This window comes from Ambystoma mexicanum, chromosome 8, assembly GCF_040938575.1.
Source record: "Ambystoma mexicanum isolate Mex_15411 chromosome 8, UKY_AmexF1_1, whole genome shotgun sequence".
Taxonomy (NCBI): domain Eukaryota; kingdom Metazoa; phylum Chordata; class Amphibia; order Caudata; family Ambystomatidae; genus Ambystoma; species Ambystoma mexicanum.
This window is the reverse complement of record NC_090929.1, coordinates 398774269-398788027: the sequence shown is the minus strand read 5'-3', so window position 1 is coordinate 398788027 and position 13759 is coordinate 398774269. Positions and strand designations below refer to the sequence as shown.

General features: G+C 48.8%; 1 protein-coding gene across 5 annotated transcripts in view; it reads right to left on the bottom strand.

Annotated features, from left to right (window-relative positions):
* The window catches only part of CDK5RAP2 (CDK5 regulatory subunit associated protein 2), a 2172192-nt gene that overhangs the window by 540319 nt on the left and 1618114 nt on the right, over window positions 1-13759 (bottom strand). For all 5 annotated transcript variants that reach the window (XM_069609888.1, XM_069609889.1, XM_069609892.1 and 2 more), the window contains one exon: window positions 12586-12775. In XM_069609888.1, coding sequence (XP_069465989.1) covers window positions 12586-12775 — 190 coding nt within the window. The remainder of the gene's footprint in view (window positions 1-12585; window positions 12776-13759) is intronic.

Here is a 13759-nt window from a genome sequence, read left to right as displayed (position 1 = left end):
CCGCCTGGCTGAGGTGACGGCCACTAGGAAAGCAGTCTTCCATGAGAGGAACTTCAGAGGGACCAGATGCAAAGGTTCGCAAAGGAGGCCCTATCAGCTTAGTCAGCACACCATTGAGCTTTGAAGCCAGAGCAGGAGCCTTCACTGGTGGAAAAGTCCTGAAGAGGCCCTTAAGGATCCTTGACAAGCCTGTGTAACGAGAACGAGGGCCTGCCCGGCGTCCGTGTATACCTGGATATGGCTGAACAGATGTACCTTGATGGAGGAGTGAGCGAGACCAGCCTTGGCCAGTGAAAGCAGGTATGGAAGGAGCTGTGATCCGTAGAGGTGTAATTTTCCGGGTCCTGCACCACACCATGAATCGCTTCAATTTGTGGCCGTAGCAAGACAGCATAGATGAAGTCCTGGCCATACCCAGGAATTTCGTGCATTCCATATTGATATTGATCCACCTTCTCTGGCGAGGTCAGGAAGTGGAGGCAGCTGGACGAACGGTGCCACTGACAGACAGAGCCGGTCCGGGTACCCGATCTGCCATGGCCATGTTAGAGCAATGAGGATCAACCTGCAACGACAACGCCTGAGTCTGTTGATCACACTTGGCAGGAGCGGGATTGGAGGGATGGCTTACAGGAAGAGCGCTTTCACAGGAACGAGAAGGTATCCCCCAGGCTTCCCGGTTGAGGAACCTGCTGGCAAACTTCTGGCACTTGGGAGTTGGCCTCTATTGCGAGGGTCGATCTGGAGTTGACCCCACTTGCTGAAGAGACAGGATACCTGTGCCTACTGAAGCTCCCATTCGTGGCAGGCCAGCAGCTCCCTGTTGAACGAGTCTGGGATGGTGTTTTTGGTGCTTGCCAGGTGAAAGGGCACGATGAACTGAAGAATGGCCCAGTGCCACAGGGCTTGGGCCTCCCGGGAAAGCACAAGAGAGCGCATCTCTCCTGGTTTCCGGATGTAGAACATGGTGGTGTCCGTGAAGATGCACACCACCCCCCCCCCCCCCAACTGAGGTAGGAACGACTTGAGGGCCCAGAAGACTGCCCAGAGTTCCAGGACGTTGATGTGGAGGTCTTTCTCCTCTGGCATGGGACTGTCCGGTTCAGCCCCCCCAACCCCAACCCTTCTAAGGAGGCATCTGTGGTGACCGTGGCCTTGAATGTAGATATCTGGAAAGGAGCCTTTTTCATGAGATGTGGTCGTACTTGTTAGAACTCCTGGGTTGAGATGATCTTGTCCATCCAAGTGCCTGTGATCTGCAGCTACCGTGCTTCCAGAAACTCTTGAGGAGGCCCCATCTGGAGCCTGTAGATCGGGATGAGGTGAATGCAGGAGGACATCATGCCTAACAACGACTTGATGGCTCATTCTGTTGCGTTCTGTGCCAACAGGTGCTGCAGCTTCCCCAGCACCCTCTCCTCCAAGGGGGTTGCGAAGTATGTGACTGAGAACAGAGCTTTCTGCGATGGCGCCACGCAGGACTTTGAATAGTTGATGGAGAATCTGAGATCTGTAAGAAGGGGAATGGTTTCCGTGGTGTGTTGGATTGCCAGAGCATGAGAGCGGCCGTGGATCAGCTTGTCGTCTAGATAAGGGTAGACGTGGATCCCCTTGAGGTGTAGATGCGCTGCCACCGAAGCCAAACACTTTGTGAACACACTCTGCGCTTACTTCAGGCCCGAAGGGCAGGGCCTTGAACTGATAGTGCTGCCCCTAGGCCACGAACCATAGGAACCTCTGATGTTTAGCATAAATGGGGACGTGACAGTAGGCGTCCTCCAGGTCCAACGTCACCAGGAAATCCCCTTCATCCAGCTGTCCGAGCACATGCTGCAACGTGACCATCCTGAACTTTTGGGATTTCAAGTAGGATTGGCTCCCACCCTTCTGACTTCTGTACTAGAAAGTATCTGGAGTACGTCTAAAGCCCCGTAGGCACTGGTGGACGATCTCTATCACCCCCCTTTCTTAACATGGCCTGAACCTCCTGCAGCAGCTGTGCCATGTGTAGTTCTTGAGGAGCCACAGGGGGAATTCAAGGGCACCAGTATTGGAACTCCAAGGTGTGACCACGTCTGAGAAAATCCAGAACCCATTCGTCCGTGGCAATGGTCTTCCACACGTTGACAACATTTGCCAGTCAGCCTCCCACGTGGTGGGCAACTGGGGCCTCGGATCCACGGCCTGTTCAGGCCTTCTTGGGCATCTGTGTCCTGGCCTGCGGGCAAAGACACCCCCATCCACTGCCGTAGGCCTGCGAGCAGCCTCTGTAGGCCTCCTGAGTTATGGTGCGGGAGGGCTGCCGATAGGGGGTGTTATACCCCTTGGATAACCTGCCGGAATTCCCTCTTGACGATCGAAAGGAGGGCCTTCGATGTTGTAATGTTCCCAGTGAGTGGGCCTTCTCTGTGTCGGTCTTAATTGTCTGGAGAGACTCGTCCACTGTCTCGCCGAAAAGGTTGTCCCCATCAATGGGTATGTCTGCCACCTTGGACCTTAGACCTTGGACTGGACATTCGAAGATGGTGGCTTCCAGCAACCCCTGTCGTCGAAGGGACACACCAGTGCCCATCTGATGGAAACCAGTATCCGCAATGTCAAAAGCCACCGTGATGGCGTGGTCCCACGCCACCTCACCCTCCTGGGACAGGGCCAGGCCTCGACCTTCATGTCCTCTGGCAGGAAGCCCAAAATAGGTCAGAGCTTACACCACAGCTCCCCGTCGTAGCTGGATAAGATGGCCAGGGAATTAACGGCCTTGATGGCAGAGGCTGCTGTGTAAATGATGCGCTTGCCCATTGCATCTAGCGTCTTCCCCTGTTGGTTAGGAGGCACCATGGCAGAAGACAATGGATTCGCTGAGCACTTCTTGGCGGCGGCAGAGACCACCGAGTCAGGAGAAGGCTGTGACCTCACTTGGGGGCCGATTCTGGAATTCTGTACTTCTTTTCCAGCCTATCTCGCTTGGGAGGCGCGGTACTCGGCACCTTCATTAAGGCCAGACCTTCCGCAAACACATCATCCAGCAGAGGAATGGACATGACTGTCTTCCGCCTGGACTCCCGGCGTTGGAAAAAGGAACCCCTCCTTCTTTGTCTCCTCTGGCACCAAATTGAAGAGGGTAGAGGCCCTTGATATCATGGTGTGAAAGCAACCAACCTCACCCGGTGGCGGAGCCCTGGCGGGCTTGTCGGCACTCAGTGGCTCTCAGTCTGCTGGTACATAGTCATTGGACTCCTCACTGAGTTGCTGTAGTGTCTTTACCTGTGCCCGTTTGCGGGGCTCCTCCACTAAAGGGGTCAAGGCCCAATGCGGAGGCGTTATCGGTTGACACCAGTCGGGTGCTTTGACATGCACTTTGGCCTGGACAGGCTCCTGATCGTCAGCTTTGCAGGACTGCGGGCCGGAGCCGGCACAGTTGTAACGGGTGTTAGGGAGAATTCTCTTATAAGGCTAATTTCCCAAACCTAGTGAGTCCCCCAGCAGCTTTGCTGGATTATTGGGGTTTGTTTTTTTCTCCTGCTAAGAGTAAGACTCTTTTCCTCTCACTCTTAGGCATGATTTGAGGTATGTCTTTGACTTTGTATGTACTTATGGGCTATGGGGTCTTTTACTCCATAGGGTATCATCTGTTTTTCATGTGTTACACAGCACCCTCAGTGCAGTAACACAGCGGTGTCATAGTGACCCCCAAACATAGATTCCATACCCTGGTACGGACTACTGTCTCTCAGGGCATGTAAAGTCACCATTGACTTTACTAGTCCAAAATTGTGAACAGAACCAGCACAAACCATCATATTGTGGAAGTACTGGAAGGGGTTAATTCGATTGCCCCTGGGTCTGTTTTCAAGGGGGCACTGTCCAGTCCCCCCTTGTCGAGTTTCTAGCTGGTGGCAGTGGTTACCACGCAAAATATTCCACAGAATATTTCCTATGGGATTTTCCCATTGATTTTAAACGCACCACTTTTTGTTGTAATGTTAAAGATACCGCCGGTTTATTTATTTAATATTAAATCAACGGATGGGTCTTTTTGCCAGAACTCTTTTCTAAAATGGCGTTCGTGTCCGTCTCTGTAACTCCAACCAAGGTCGGCCCCTTTGTTCCACTTTTTGGCGGGCTTCTCCGCAGAAGCCCTCCAAATGGTGCCAACTCTGTCTGGGTTCCACAGGATGTGTGGGGAGGGGAATTGGCACCATGGACTGCGTTGCCTTAGCAACCCAAGTCGCACTCTATTCTGATTGGCCCAGTGGTGAGCCGCCCGGCTCACCACTGAGCATGTTTGAGTGACAGCTAGGCTGTTGAATGGGGGTTTTTCTGCATAAAAGCAGGGCTTTTGGGACTGGAACTTCAGAAGTCGCCACAGGACCTAAGAAATCCGAAGAGGGAAGAAACTGAGCCATCTGCAATGACGACACCACCGGTGGAGCCCTGCTGCAACAAACTCACCACTTTCCTGACAAGAGGAGATCTTCTGCTGGAAGAGTCTTCTCCCTCTGAGCTGGTGGGATCAACCAGTTCGCCACTTTGCCTTCCAAAGACGTCTCTTGGTCGACTCGCCCGTGCCAAGCACCCCGGCGACCGGAGAGCCAAGCTTCACCACTCTGACCGCGAATAAAAGGAACGCACCTTTTACCGACGAACTCCGCGGCTGGTCTCTTCCCTAGGCAGTGCAACGACTACTAGGTTCCTCCTCGACGAGATCTTCTATTCCCCTGGTCGAATCCATGACTTGCATCCACTGCCAGGAACATCTACCGCCGCTGGAGCTTCCTCGCTCTTTAAGGTATTGTGTTCCACCTGGCCTCCCTTTCTTCGGATTGCTAAAGGTGACCCTTAAATCCTTGGCTTTCCAACTGGGTTGCCCCCAGACCTTCTAACTTTACTTCTCGAATCAGCCCATCCTCTTTTGAACACTCTGCAAAGACTTTTAGTGCATTTTAAACCATGTGATCCTGGGCACATTTCGCTTTGCTCCATTTAAAGTGGGCCTGGCCTATGAACTTTGGCTCTACAGTGTATACTGCCTTCACTGACTTGCTTTGGACTTAGAAAAGTGTTGGGAACTGTTATTTTCATGCTCTGCCTTTTTCTCCCCCTTTAACCTAATTATTGGAGTGCCATCTAAGTTACACGCTCACCTCTGTTTTGACAAAAAGTGGTGTTTTGACTTAGACTTGTCTAGTAATTGCTAGGGGAGGTGTAAATACTCTTCTGATTGTGTTTTGAACTTGCTTTAACTTATAGTGCTAGTGTGTCTTCTAAAGCGTGTGTTAAATAATTATATATTTTTGATACAAAGCTCTGGTCAGTGTTTGCTTGTTCCACTGCGTTTTTAGCCCTATTGTGTATACTCTATATACTGCCTTACTCTTCTTGAGAGAAGTCTGACTGCTCAGCCACAGCTACCAGGTTAATCTGGGTGGTACAGAATGCTACCAATTGGGTTTACTGCTTACTCCTGTGGTCTTAATCTTTTTGCAGTGGTCCCCAAGGGAACTGCACAGGATTCTGCCTAACAACGGGCAGCTTTTTCTGTATCTCCGATGACAGCCTGTGCAGTGTCAAAAGGATGTCCAACAACATGTCCATGGGCGTCGGCTGAGGGCTGGAAGGAATAGCCGGCAATGGCTCCAGGCCAAAGCACCTCCTTGGGCTGGATGGGATCTTGACTGTGGACGAGGTCGTGGTCGTCGGTGAAGTGGACTTCCTGGACGATGAAATGGTCGTCAATGAAGTAGTTATCTTGGTCGCCGATAGAGTCGTCAACTGAGGACGAGAGGAGCCACCCAAAACCTCTCTTTGCAGGCTTGTCCGAAGATGGTAAACAAAGCTTTGAGGGGGTTAAGGGCTTCCTTTCAGAGGTAGTGCCCTTCACTGCCAGTCTCGCCATGGATGTAGATGGCGATGGTGATTGTGTCCTTCCTGAGCTGGGACCCGTGGCTACGGAGAATCCAGTGGGATCCATAGCAGGGAGCTTGCCTTTCTTTTGGACCACCGGGGACGGGGCGTCTTCAAAGGACCGTGACCTCTTCTCCGAGACAGTTCGCTCATGGGACTGGCCGGTTCTGGATGAGGTATGACTGTGCCCGGAGGCAGCGTCAGAGGCCTTCCCCAACTTGAGCCACGCTGCTAACCTGCTGTCCCAGTCCTTTTTCGTTTTCTTTGGAAAAACCACAGCAAATCTCACATCCTTCCTCATTGTAGTCTGGATGCAGGCAATACAAACATTTGTGATGCCAATCTTCGACATACAGATTTCCAAGTCCATATTTCGAGCATATCTTGAAGGGACTCCTCTCCTCCTCGGACATGGCAGAAGGCATGAAGTAGGCCAAAGCCTGGGCCTCCCGAAACTTCGAAGAGAAGATCTACGATGAAAGGTGATCTTCACCGACAACCGATCCCTGCTGCCGGTAGTCGACCTACAGTCGAATTATAGAACAAAATCAGTCAAACATACTATATTGTATCGAAAAACTCAAAATATCAAAAAGGCTCGAAGAGCAAGAAGAGAGGACTCCCAACACTGAAATACATGTCAAAAATCTGAAGATGGCCACCAGGGGTGGAGCTTAAGGAGACGGCTGTCATTTAATTGGGGCAGTATGACCCAAAGGACAGTGATTGGTTTAGAGGAGAAATGCAGTTTTCAGGCTAAAGCGAAACTGCTTTGCTTTTTACTGAGGATTCCCAGGCTGACGACGGGGAATATTCATGAGCATGTGAATCCATGCCAGAATGGGGAATACGTGGGAGGAACATCCAGTTGAAAGAACATTAACAGGGGTAAGTAATTTGTTCTTCAAATGGATTGTGTCCTCCCACAAATTCCTCATCTTATGATAAACTCTCAAAGAGTGTAGTATTGGAGGAAGAATTCTCAAGTCTTCCTCAATCTTGCCTCCTGTCCTGATGCAGAGTCCAGACAATAGTGTTCAGTCAAAGTATGAAGAGATGACCAAGTGGCTGCCGCACATATTTCAAGAACCGACACCCATCTCTGCAAGGCTGATTAAGTGGCCACCCCCCTTGTCGAATGAGCCCGTAAACCCACATGGACATTCTTACCAACCAGGCTATAACACCCAGTGATGCAAAAAATTATCCAACGCGATAACGTTGGCTTTGTCACTGCAAGATCCAGTTTGTGTCCAGTGTATCCCACAAATAACTGGTCATCTTGTCTCACCTTCGCCATAAGAGAAATATAAAAGCTTAAAGCCCTTTTGGGAGTCAAGTCTATTAAGCCTCTCGTCCTCCTTACCAAGATGAGGCAGAGGGTAAAAAGTTGGCCATACAATTGTCTGGGATAGATGACATTTCGAAACCACCTTCAGCAGAAAAGTGGGTCGGACCCTTGGCACTACTTTTTCCCCTATAAAAGGTTGTTTACGGCGGTTTGCGCGACAAAGCCTGCAATTCACTGACCCTGCATGCAGATGTTACGGCCGTTAAAAAGATGGTCTTCAATGTCAGTAATCTTAATGGACAAGAACGTAGTGGCTCAAATGGAGCACACCTGAGGAATTTCAACACCAGATTTAAATCCCAGATGCGAACTACAAAAGGGACTGTAGGGAACACGTTTGTGAGCCCGTTCAAGAATTGAATTACAATTGGCATTTTAAAGAAAGCTGCCTGTTCAGGCGTGTGCATAAAAATAGAAAGCACCGCCAAGTATCCCTTCACGGTGCAAATCTGGAGTCCCAGATTGGCTAAATGTATCAAGAATGATAGTACCATAGGTGTGTCGCACAGAAAAGGATCCACATCCGTATCTCTGCACCAGCTGCAGAACCTGTTCGAATGGCAGCAATAAAAAGATTTGATTGCTGGCCTTCTGGCCGAAAGCGAAATCTCCATCATGTCTTCTGAGAGGTCCCAATCCTTATACCTCAACCTCTCAGTAACCAGGCGTGAAGTTTGAGAGTGACCTCTGGATGGAGAACCCGACTCCCCTTTTGCCAGAGAAGGTCATCTCCTTGCGGAAGACGAATTGGAGGGCAAATGGACATGTCCAGAAGGTCCGGGTACCACGTCCTCCCGGCCCAATCTGGAGCAACCAGGATCATAGTTTTCCCAACTTTCTCAACCTCCTGATCACGAGGGATGCCGGGGACTAGAGGCAAAGCATACAGTAGTGGAAACTCCCTGGAGCAGAACATCTCACACTTCCGGTTTACACTGGACGCAAACAGATCTATTGGAGGGGTTCCCCAAAGGGTGAAGATCTCTTGAAGGACTTCCTAAACTAGTTCCCACTCGTGGGAGACTGTGCTCTGCCTGCTCAGAGCATCCGCTGCACACTTCTCCTCTGCGGCTAGGTGAACTGCTGATAGGGAGATTCCTTCTTGAAGTGCCCAGAACCAGAGCTGCATTCCCTCTCTGCACTGTGGCAGTGACCCAACACCACGTCCTCTCTTGCTGAGGTAGTACATGACCACTGTGCTGTTCGTCATTATCAGGACATTCTTTCCCCATACAGAGGGCAGAAAGGCCTTCAGCGCTAGTCCAATTGCAGTCAGTTCCAAAAGGTTGATGTATAGTTCAGACTCCGATGGAGACCAACGATAACTGAGTCAAAACAAAGGCGCGTGCTCTCCACCCCGTGAGCGAGGTGTCCGTAACTACTGTTATCTCGGGCCATGGCTGCCAAAAAGATTCCCCCTTCAGAATATTGTCCTTACAGGTCCACCACAGGAGATCCTGTGCGACCCTGCTTGGAACCTGAAGTGGATCTTACATCTTGCCTGAAAACAGACCACTGGGACCCGAGAGCCCACTGGAGATATCTCATCCTAAGATGAGCCTCTGGCATCAGAAAAATGTAGAATGCCATGAGGCTAACCAACCTTAGGAAATCGAAGGCCGGAAGACGCTGGACATTCTGAAATCTGGTGACCATCTGCAGAATGTGTTGAGCCCACACCTCGGGTGGCATGGCTTTTCCCGAGAAGGCATCCAGAACTGCTCCGATAAAATGAAGCTTTTGGGTAGGAATCATGTGGGACTTCCTAAAGTTGAGGGCGAAGTCCAGTCTATGGAGAGAGTGGCAGGTGGTGTTGAGATGTTCCAGCACCCTCTCTGGGGAATGGGCGCTGATCAGCCAATCGTCCAGGTAGGGGTAGACATGAATTCCTCCCATCCTGAGACTCGTTGCCACCACTGCTATCAACTTGGTGAAAACCCTTGCAGTGGAGGTCAGCCCGAATGGCAGAACTCAAAACCGATAGTGAGAACCGCCAATGGCGAACCTCAGGTAATTCCTGTGCTTGTGATGAAAAGGCACATGGAAGTAAGCATCCTGAAGGTCCAATGACACCATCCAATCCTGGAGATCGAGGGCCTGAAGGATCTGAGAAAGAATAACCACGTTGAACATGTTCTTTCTGAGGAACTTGTTCAAGTATCTCAAGTCCAAAACCTGTCTCAATACTCCGCCCTTTTTGGTGATCGAAATGTAAGGGGAGTACCACCCCCTATTCCTTTCCGTTAGAGGTACTGGGTCTGTAGTACCTTTTTCTACCAGATTGGAGATCTCCTGCAAGACAAAGGGATCTGGAATTCTGGCCCAAGCATCGGAAGTAATGCCCTGCCATTCTTGCAAATGCTGTCTGAGTCTACCCTCCCCCCCCACCACAGTCCTGTGGACCAAGGCCTCAAAGTGGTTTTGAGGCAGCTGAAGCAGCAGCTGAGGGTATAAAGTATCCGTTGCTTAGGGGGGGACTTAGTTCCTCCTCCCCGTCCATCAGAAGGGAATTTTCTCTGGCCTCTGACTGACCTGACTTCTCGCTCTTCCAAATGCGGAATAGTAACGAAAGGACCTACCCTTCCATGCCTGAGCAGTATGCTGCGGTTGCCTTATTGCAGCACAGAGATTTGGCCGCTGCCTTTGAGGTCTGTCATTTTTCAAGGGTTTCATCAGCCCTGTTGCCAAACAGGTGTGTGTCATCAAAGGGCATGTTAAGAGGTCTGGAATGCACATCTGGTGCAAACCCAGATTTATGGCTCTCTCAACACTATCGGCAGAGTCCAGACCTGAGTGGAGGGATTTGCATGTTGCGTCCTTTCCATCATGATTTTAAGAAAACACTCCCTTTCTTCTCACTCAGCGATATGTTCAGCTGCCATTGACAAACAGTCCCACAAAGTATAGGTGAATTTGGCTATAGTGCAAGTGGTATTGATAGATTTTAGGGCCATATTACTGGCTGAAAAAAACCCTTTTCGCCAGTGTGTCAACTTGCCTGTCGTCCCTATCCGGAGGGATGGTAGGTAAGTTGCCTGCCTAGCTGTAGATGTAGCAGTCTGCACAACAATGCTCTCTGCGGTAGGGTGCCTTGGGAGGAAATCCGGATCAATGCTGGATAGTATATTTACTTGTTTCAAAGATGTATTGACAGCAGAATTGGTGTCAAGGGACTTCCAATTCATTATCACTCTTTTTTTGTAGTGCAGAGTGAAACGGTAAAATAGGGTCTTTTTGTGGGCCCTTATCAAGTATGTCCGTTAGGTCACCTTGCTCATAGGTAGTAGCCGGTCCCCCCAATCCAGGGATTCAGTCAGCCTGTTCATAAGTTGTCTGCATGACGCCTCAGCATGCTCAAATGGGTCAGATGTGGCAAAATCAATTTCGGGTGAAGTGTCCAGACTACTTGCATTTTTTAAGGTTTTCATATACATTTTCCATCCTGAACTTCTAACACACTAATGCCTCTGGAGCATTAGGTGTTCCAGATTCCAGGCCAAAGGATGGAGTATTGGTCTGAGGGTTCAGCCTCCTCAAAGATAGAGGAAAGAGACTTAAAAGAGACTTAAAAAAGTCCTTTTTGGGCAAAGGCTTGAAGCTTTTCACAATTTCCTTCGAGGGCGTTGATGGTTTCAGCGCCTTCGAAGGTGATGCCCTCAACGTGCTTGACCCACGACTCAAAGGTGTCTTTGAGGATAGAGGAATAGGCTTCTCCTTGACTCAAGGCTTTGAGGGCTCTTGAGGGACGACATCTTTTTGTCTGGGCTCGACGGCACGCAAGCTTTAGCCTGCTTAGACTCCATATCAGTCTTGGTAGGCGCAACAGGGTCGTGTCCCTTCACCTGTTCCCTCAAAAGGGCCTGGGGCGCCTTTTCGAAGATTCTTACCTGCAGACGGAACGCATCCCATTCAGCTTTTGTAGCTGACTTACCTGGGTGAGCTACCCTGCGGTCAGGAGAGGAGACGGAGGAGAAAGACCGGGTCACCTGTGGCACCCTTTCTTCAATCTTTTCCTAGAGGAGGAGTGATTGGAACCGCTCCGAGATCGAGAACGTTTGTTGGAATGTATTCTCGGCGGCGACTCGCCCCTCGATTTGCCCGATGATCTTTTCACAGATGTCGTGAAGGGGGGATTTCTGAGGGGCCTACCGGCCACGAGTTTCCCCTTTCGTTCTTTGATTGCCTTCCCCATCATTGACGGACAGGACCCGCAGTCTGTCATCTTGTGGTTGGCAAAACAAACGTGGTGATGGTGGGTAATTGACATTTTCGACCCACACTCGACGCATTTCTTAAATCCTGTCTTTGGGGTCAAAATCTTTAATCATCGACAGATATAACTGTACTATATTCAAAGCGAAGGCTGCGGAAAAACAGAACAGAAGGGGCGCAGTGCGTGCTATATATAATGTGGATGACGTCAGCCTCGAGGGGAGACGAAGGCCTTCAAGGGACATTGAATCGATGCACAGCGCCCTCTACCGCAAAACAAATTCCAAAGCAGCTGATGGTGGAAGGAGTTTATCATAAAATGAGGAATACGTGGGAGGACACAATCCATGCAAATGTATTTTATACTAGCATATATGGTGTGGAAAGGGATCATGAAAGTGTATTGGAAAATGATTTCATGCACTGTTAGTAACTTGCATCTATTGGATTTTTCATATGTTAAAATACAAAATCAACTACAAACTGTGCTATGAAACCCAGCATTTTAACCTATTATTTTAGGTCTTATTTTAAAAAATGTCTTGGGGTGGTGAACCGCCACTTATCCCTCTTGCTGGGTTGGAGCTACTGTGCTATGCTTGGTTTCTTCTGCAGATTTGTGGCAAGCACTCATCGCCCCTCCAATTAAAAAAAATCACAAGAGAAGCATGAAATTGCAACCAGTGCACATTACATCCATTCCATTCTCAGTCTAGTGACAATGAAAACACTTGGTCAGTAATAATAATGTGTTATTTATATAGGGCTTGCTAATGCATTTTGTGGTGCTGTATGGTAATATGTGTAACTATCATCCAGTTGACACTAGTGAAACTCGAGATTAATGCCTCTGTCCCATAGGTTTTCTGCCAAGGCCAGGCTTACTTTATAAAGTTAGGAAAGGGCAGACAGTATACATGAGAAATAATTTTCCAATACATATGATTGTTGTATTTCTCTCTGGCATTTATTTTAAAAAGGTCAACCTTGCTTGTTTTGAATTCCACTTAAAGTTAAAAGAAACCCAAGTTTCCAACAGCCAGGAAATCAGAATGAAAAGTTATCTTGTAAACTTAACTCGGGGGAAACAAAGATTTCAGCTTGTCTTGCACGCTTACCTATTTATTTCATTCCGGCTACCACATATTTCTTGAGTAAGGCATTGTATCTCTTCGTCCTTATCCTTTAGATTATTTTGCAATGTCTCATTTTCTTTTCTTATACTTTCATATTCACTCTGGAGGTGGTCCATCATAAAATTCTTCTTTGATAGCGATTCCCTTAACTTTTCATTTTCCATTTGTTTGTCTGCCAATATAAAAATCATATTTGTAAAAATGTCCTATGTTTTCAAAATAACAATTCTCCAGGCTGTAATTTTGCCTTTTTCAGGGTGCTACAAAACAAATATGTCTGAACAAAATAAAATACTGTGAATAGTTCCACTATTAAGAAGGATCTAGGAACAGCTTTTCTAAAAATAAAATAAATAAAGAATGTTTAAGTTACTTACCTGTAACTAGTGTTCTCTGGCATGGATTCACATGCTAATGAATATTTCCCCTCGTCAGGGTGAGAATCCTCGGTCGTTCCAAAGCATGCGTCTGGCATGGATTCACATGCTCATGAATATTCCACCTTGTCAGGCTAGGAATCCTGGTAAAAGTAAATACAGTTTCACTTTCACTTTAAAACTGTATTTCTCCTCTAAACCAATCACCACTGTCTTACTGACCACATCCAATGACAGTCCACTCACTAAGCTTCACCCCTCGTGGCCATCTTCAGATTTGGCAAGCACATAAAGTGGCAATATGAACAGAGACGAGCCACAGAGGGGAAGGCGGGAGGGTTTTCATGTGAATCCATGCCAGACCCATGAAGGAGAACAATAGTTACAGGTAAGTAACTTAAATTCTCTCCAGCATTGGGTCTGGCATGGATTCACATGCTCATGAATAACGATTACACAGCAGTACATTTACACAACCGCGGGAGGTGGCAAGGCTCAACAGAAGCAATAAAAACTCCCCTCTGGAACAGACTCACCTCAAAAAAACAGGTTGCGTAGCACTGCTTCGCCGAATCGGTATTCCACCCTGGAATCCCTGTTGACGCAGTAGAACCTTGTGAAGGTGTGTGTGGACCTCCACATAGCAGCCCTGCAGATATCGAACATGGGCACACCAGAGAGAGACGCTGTTGTTGATGCAATGGCTCTGGTGCTAGCTAGTCAATGACAGTGCATGATGTAGCCGGAGAGCCACCTGGAGATGGAAGCCTTCAACAAGG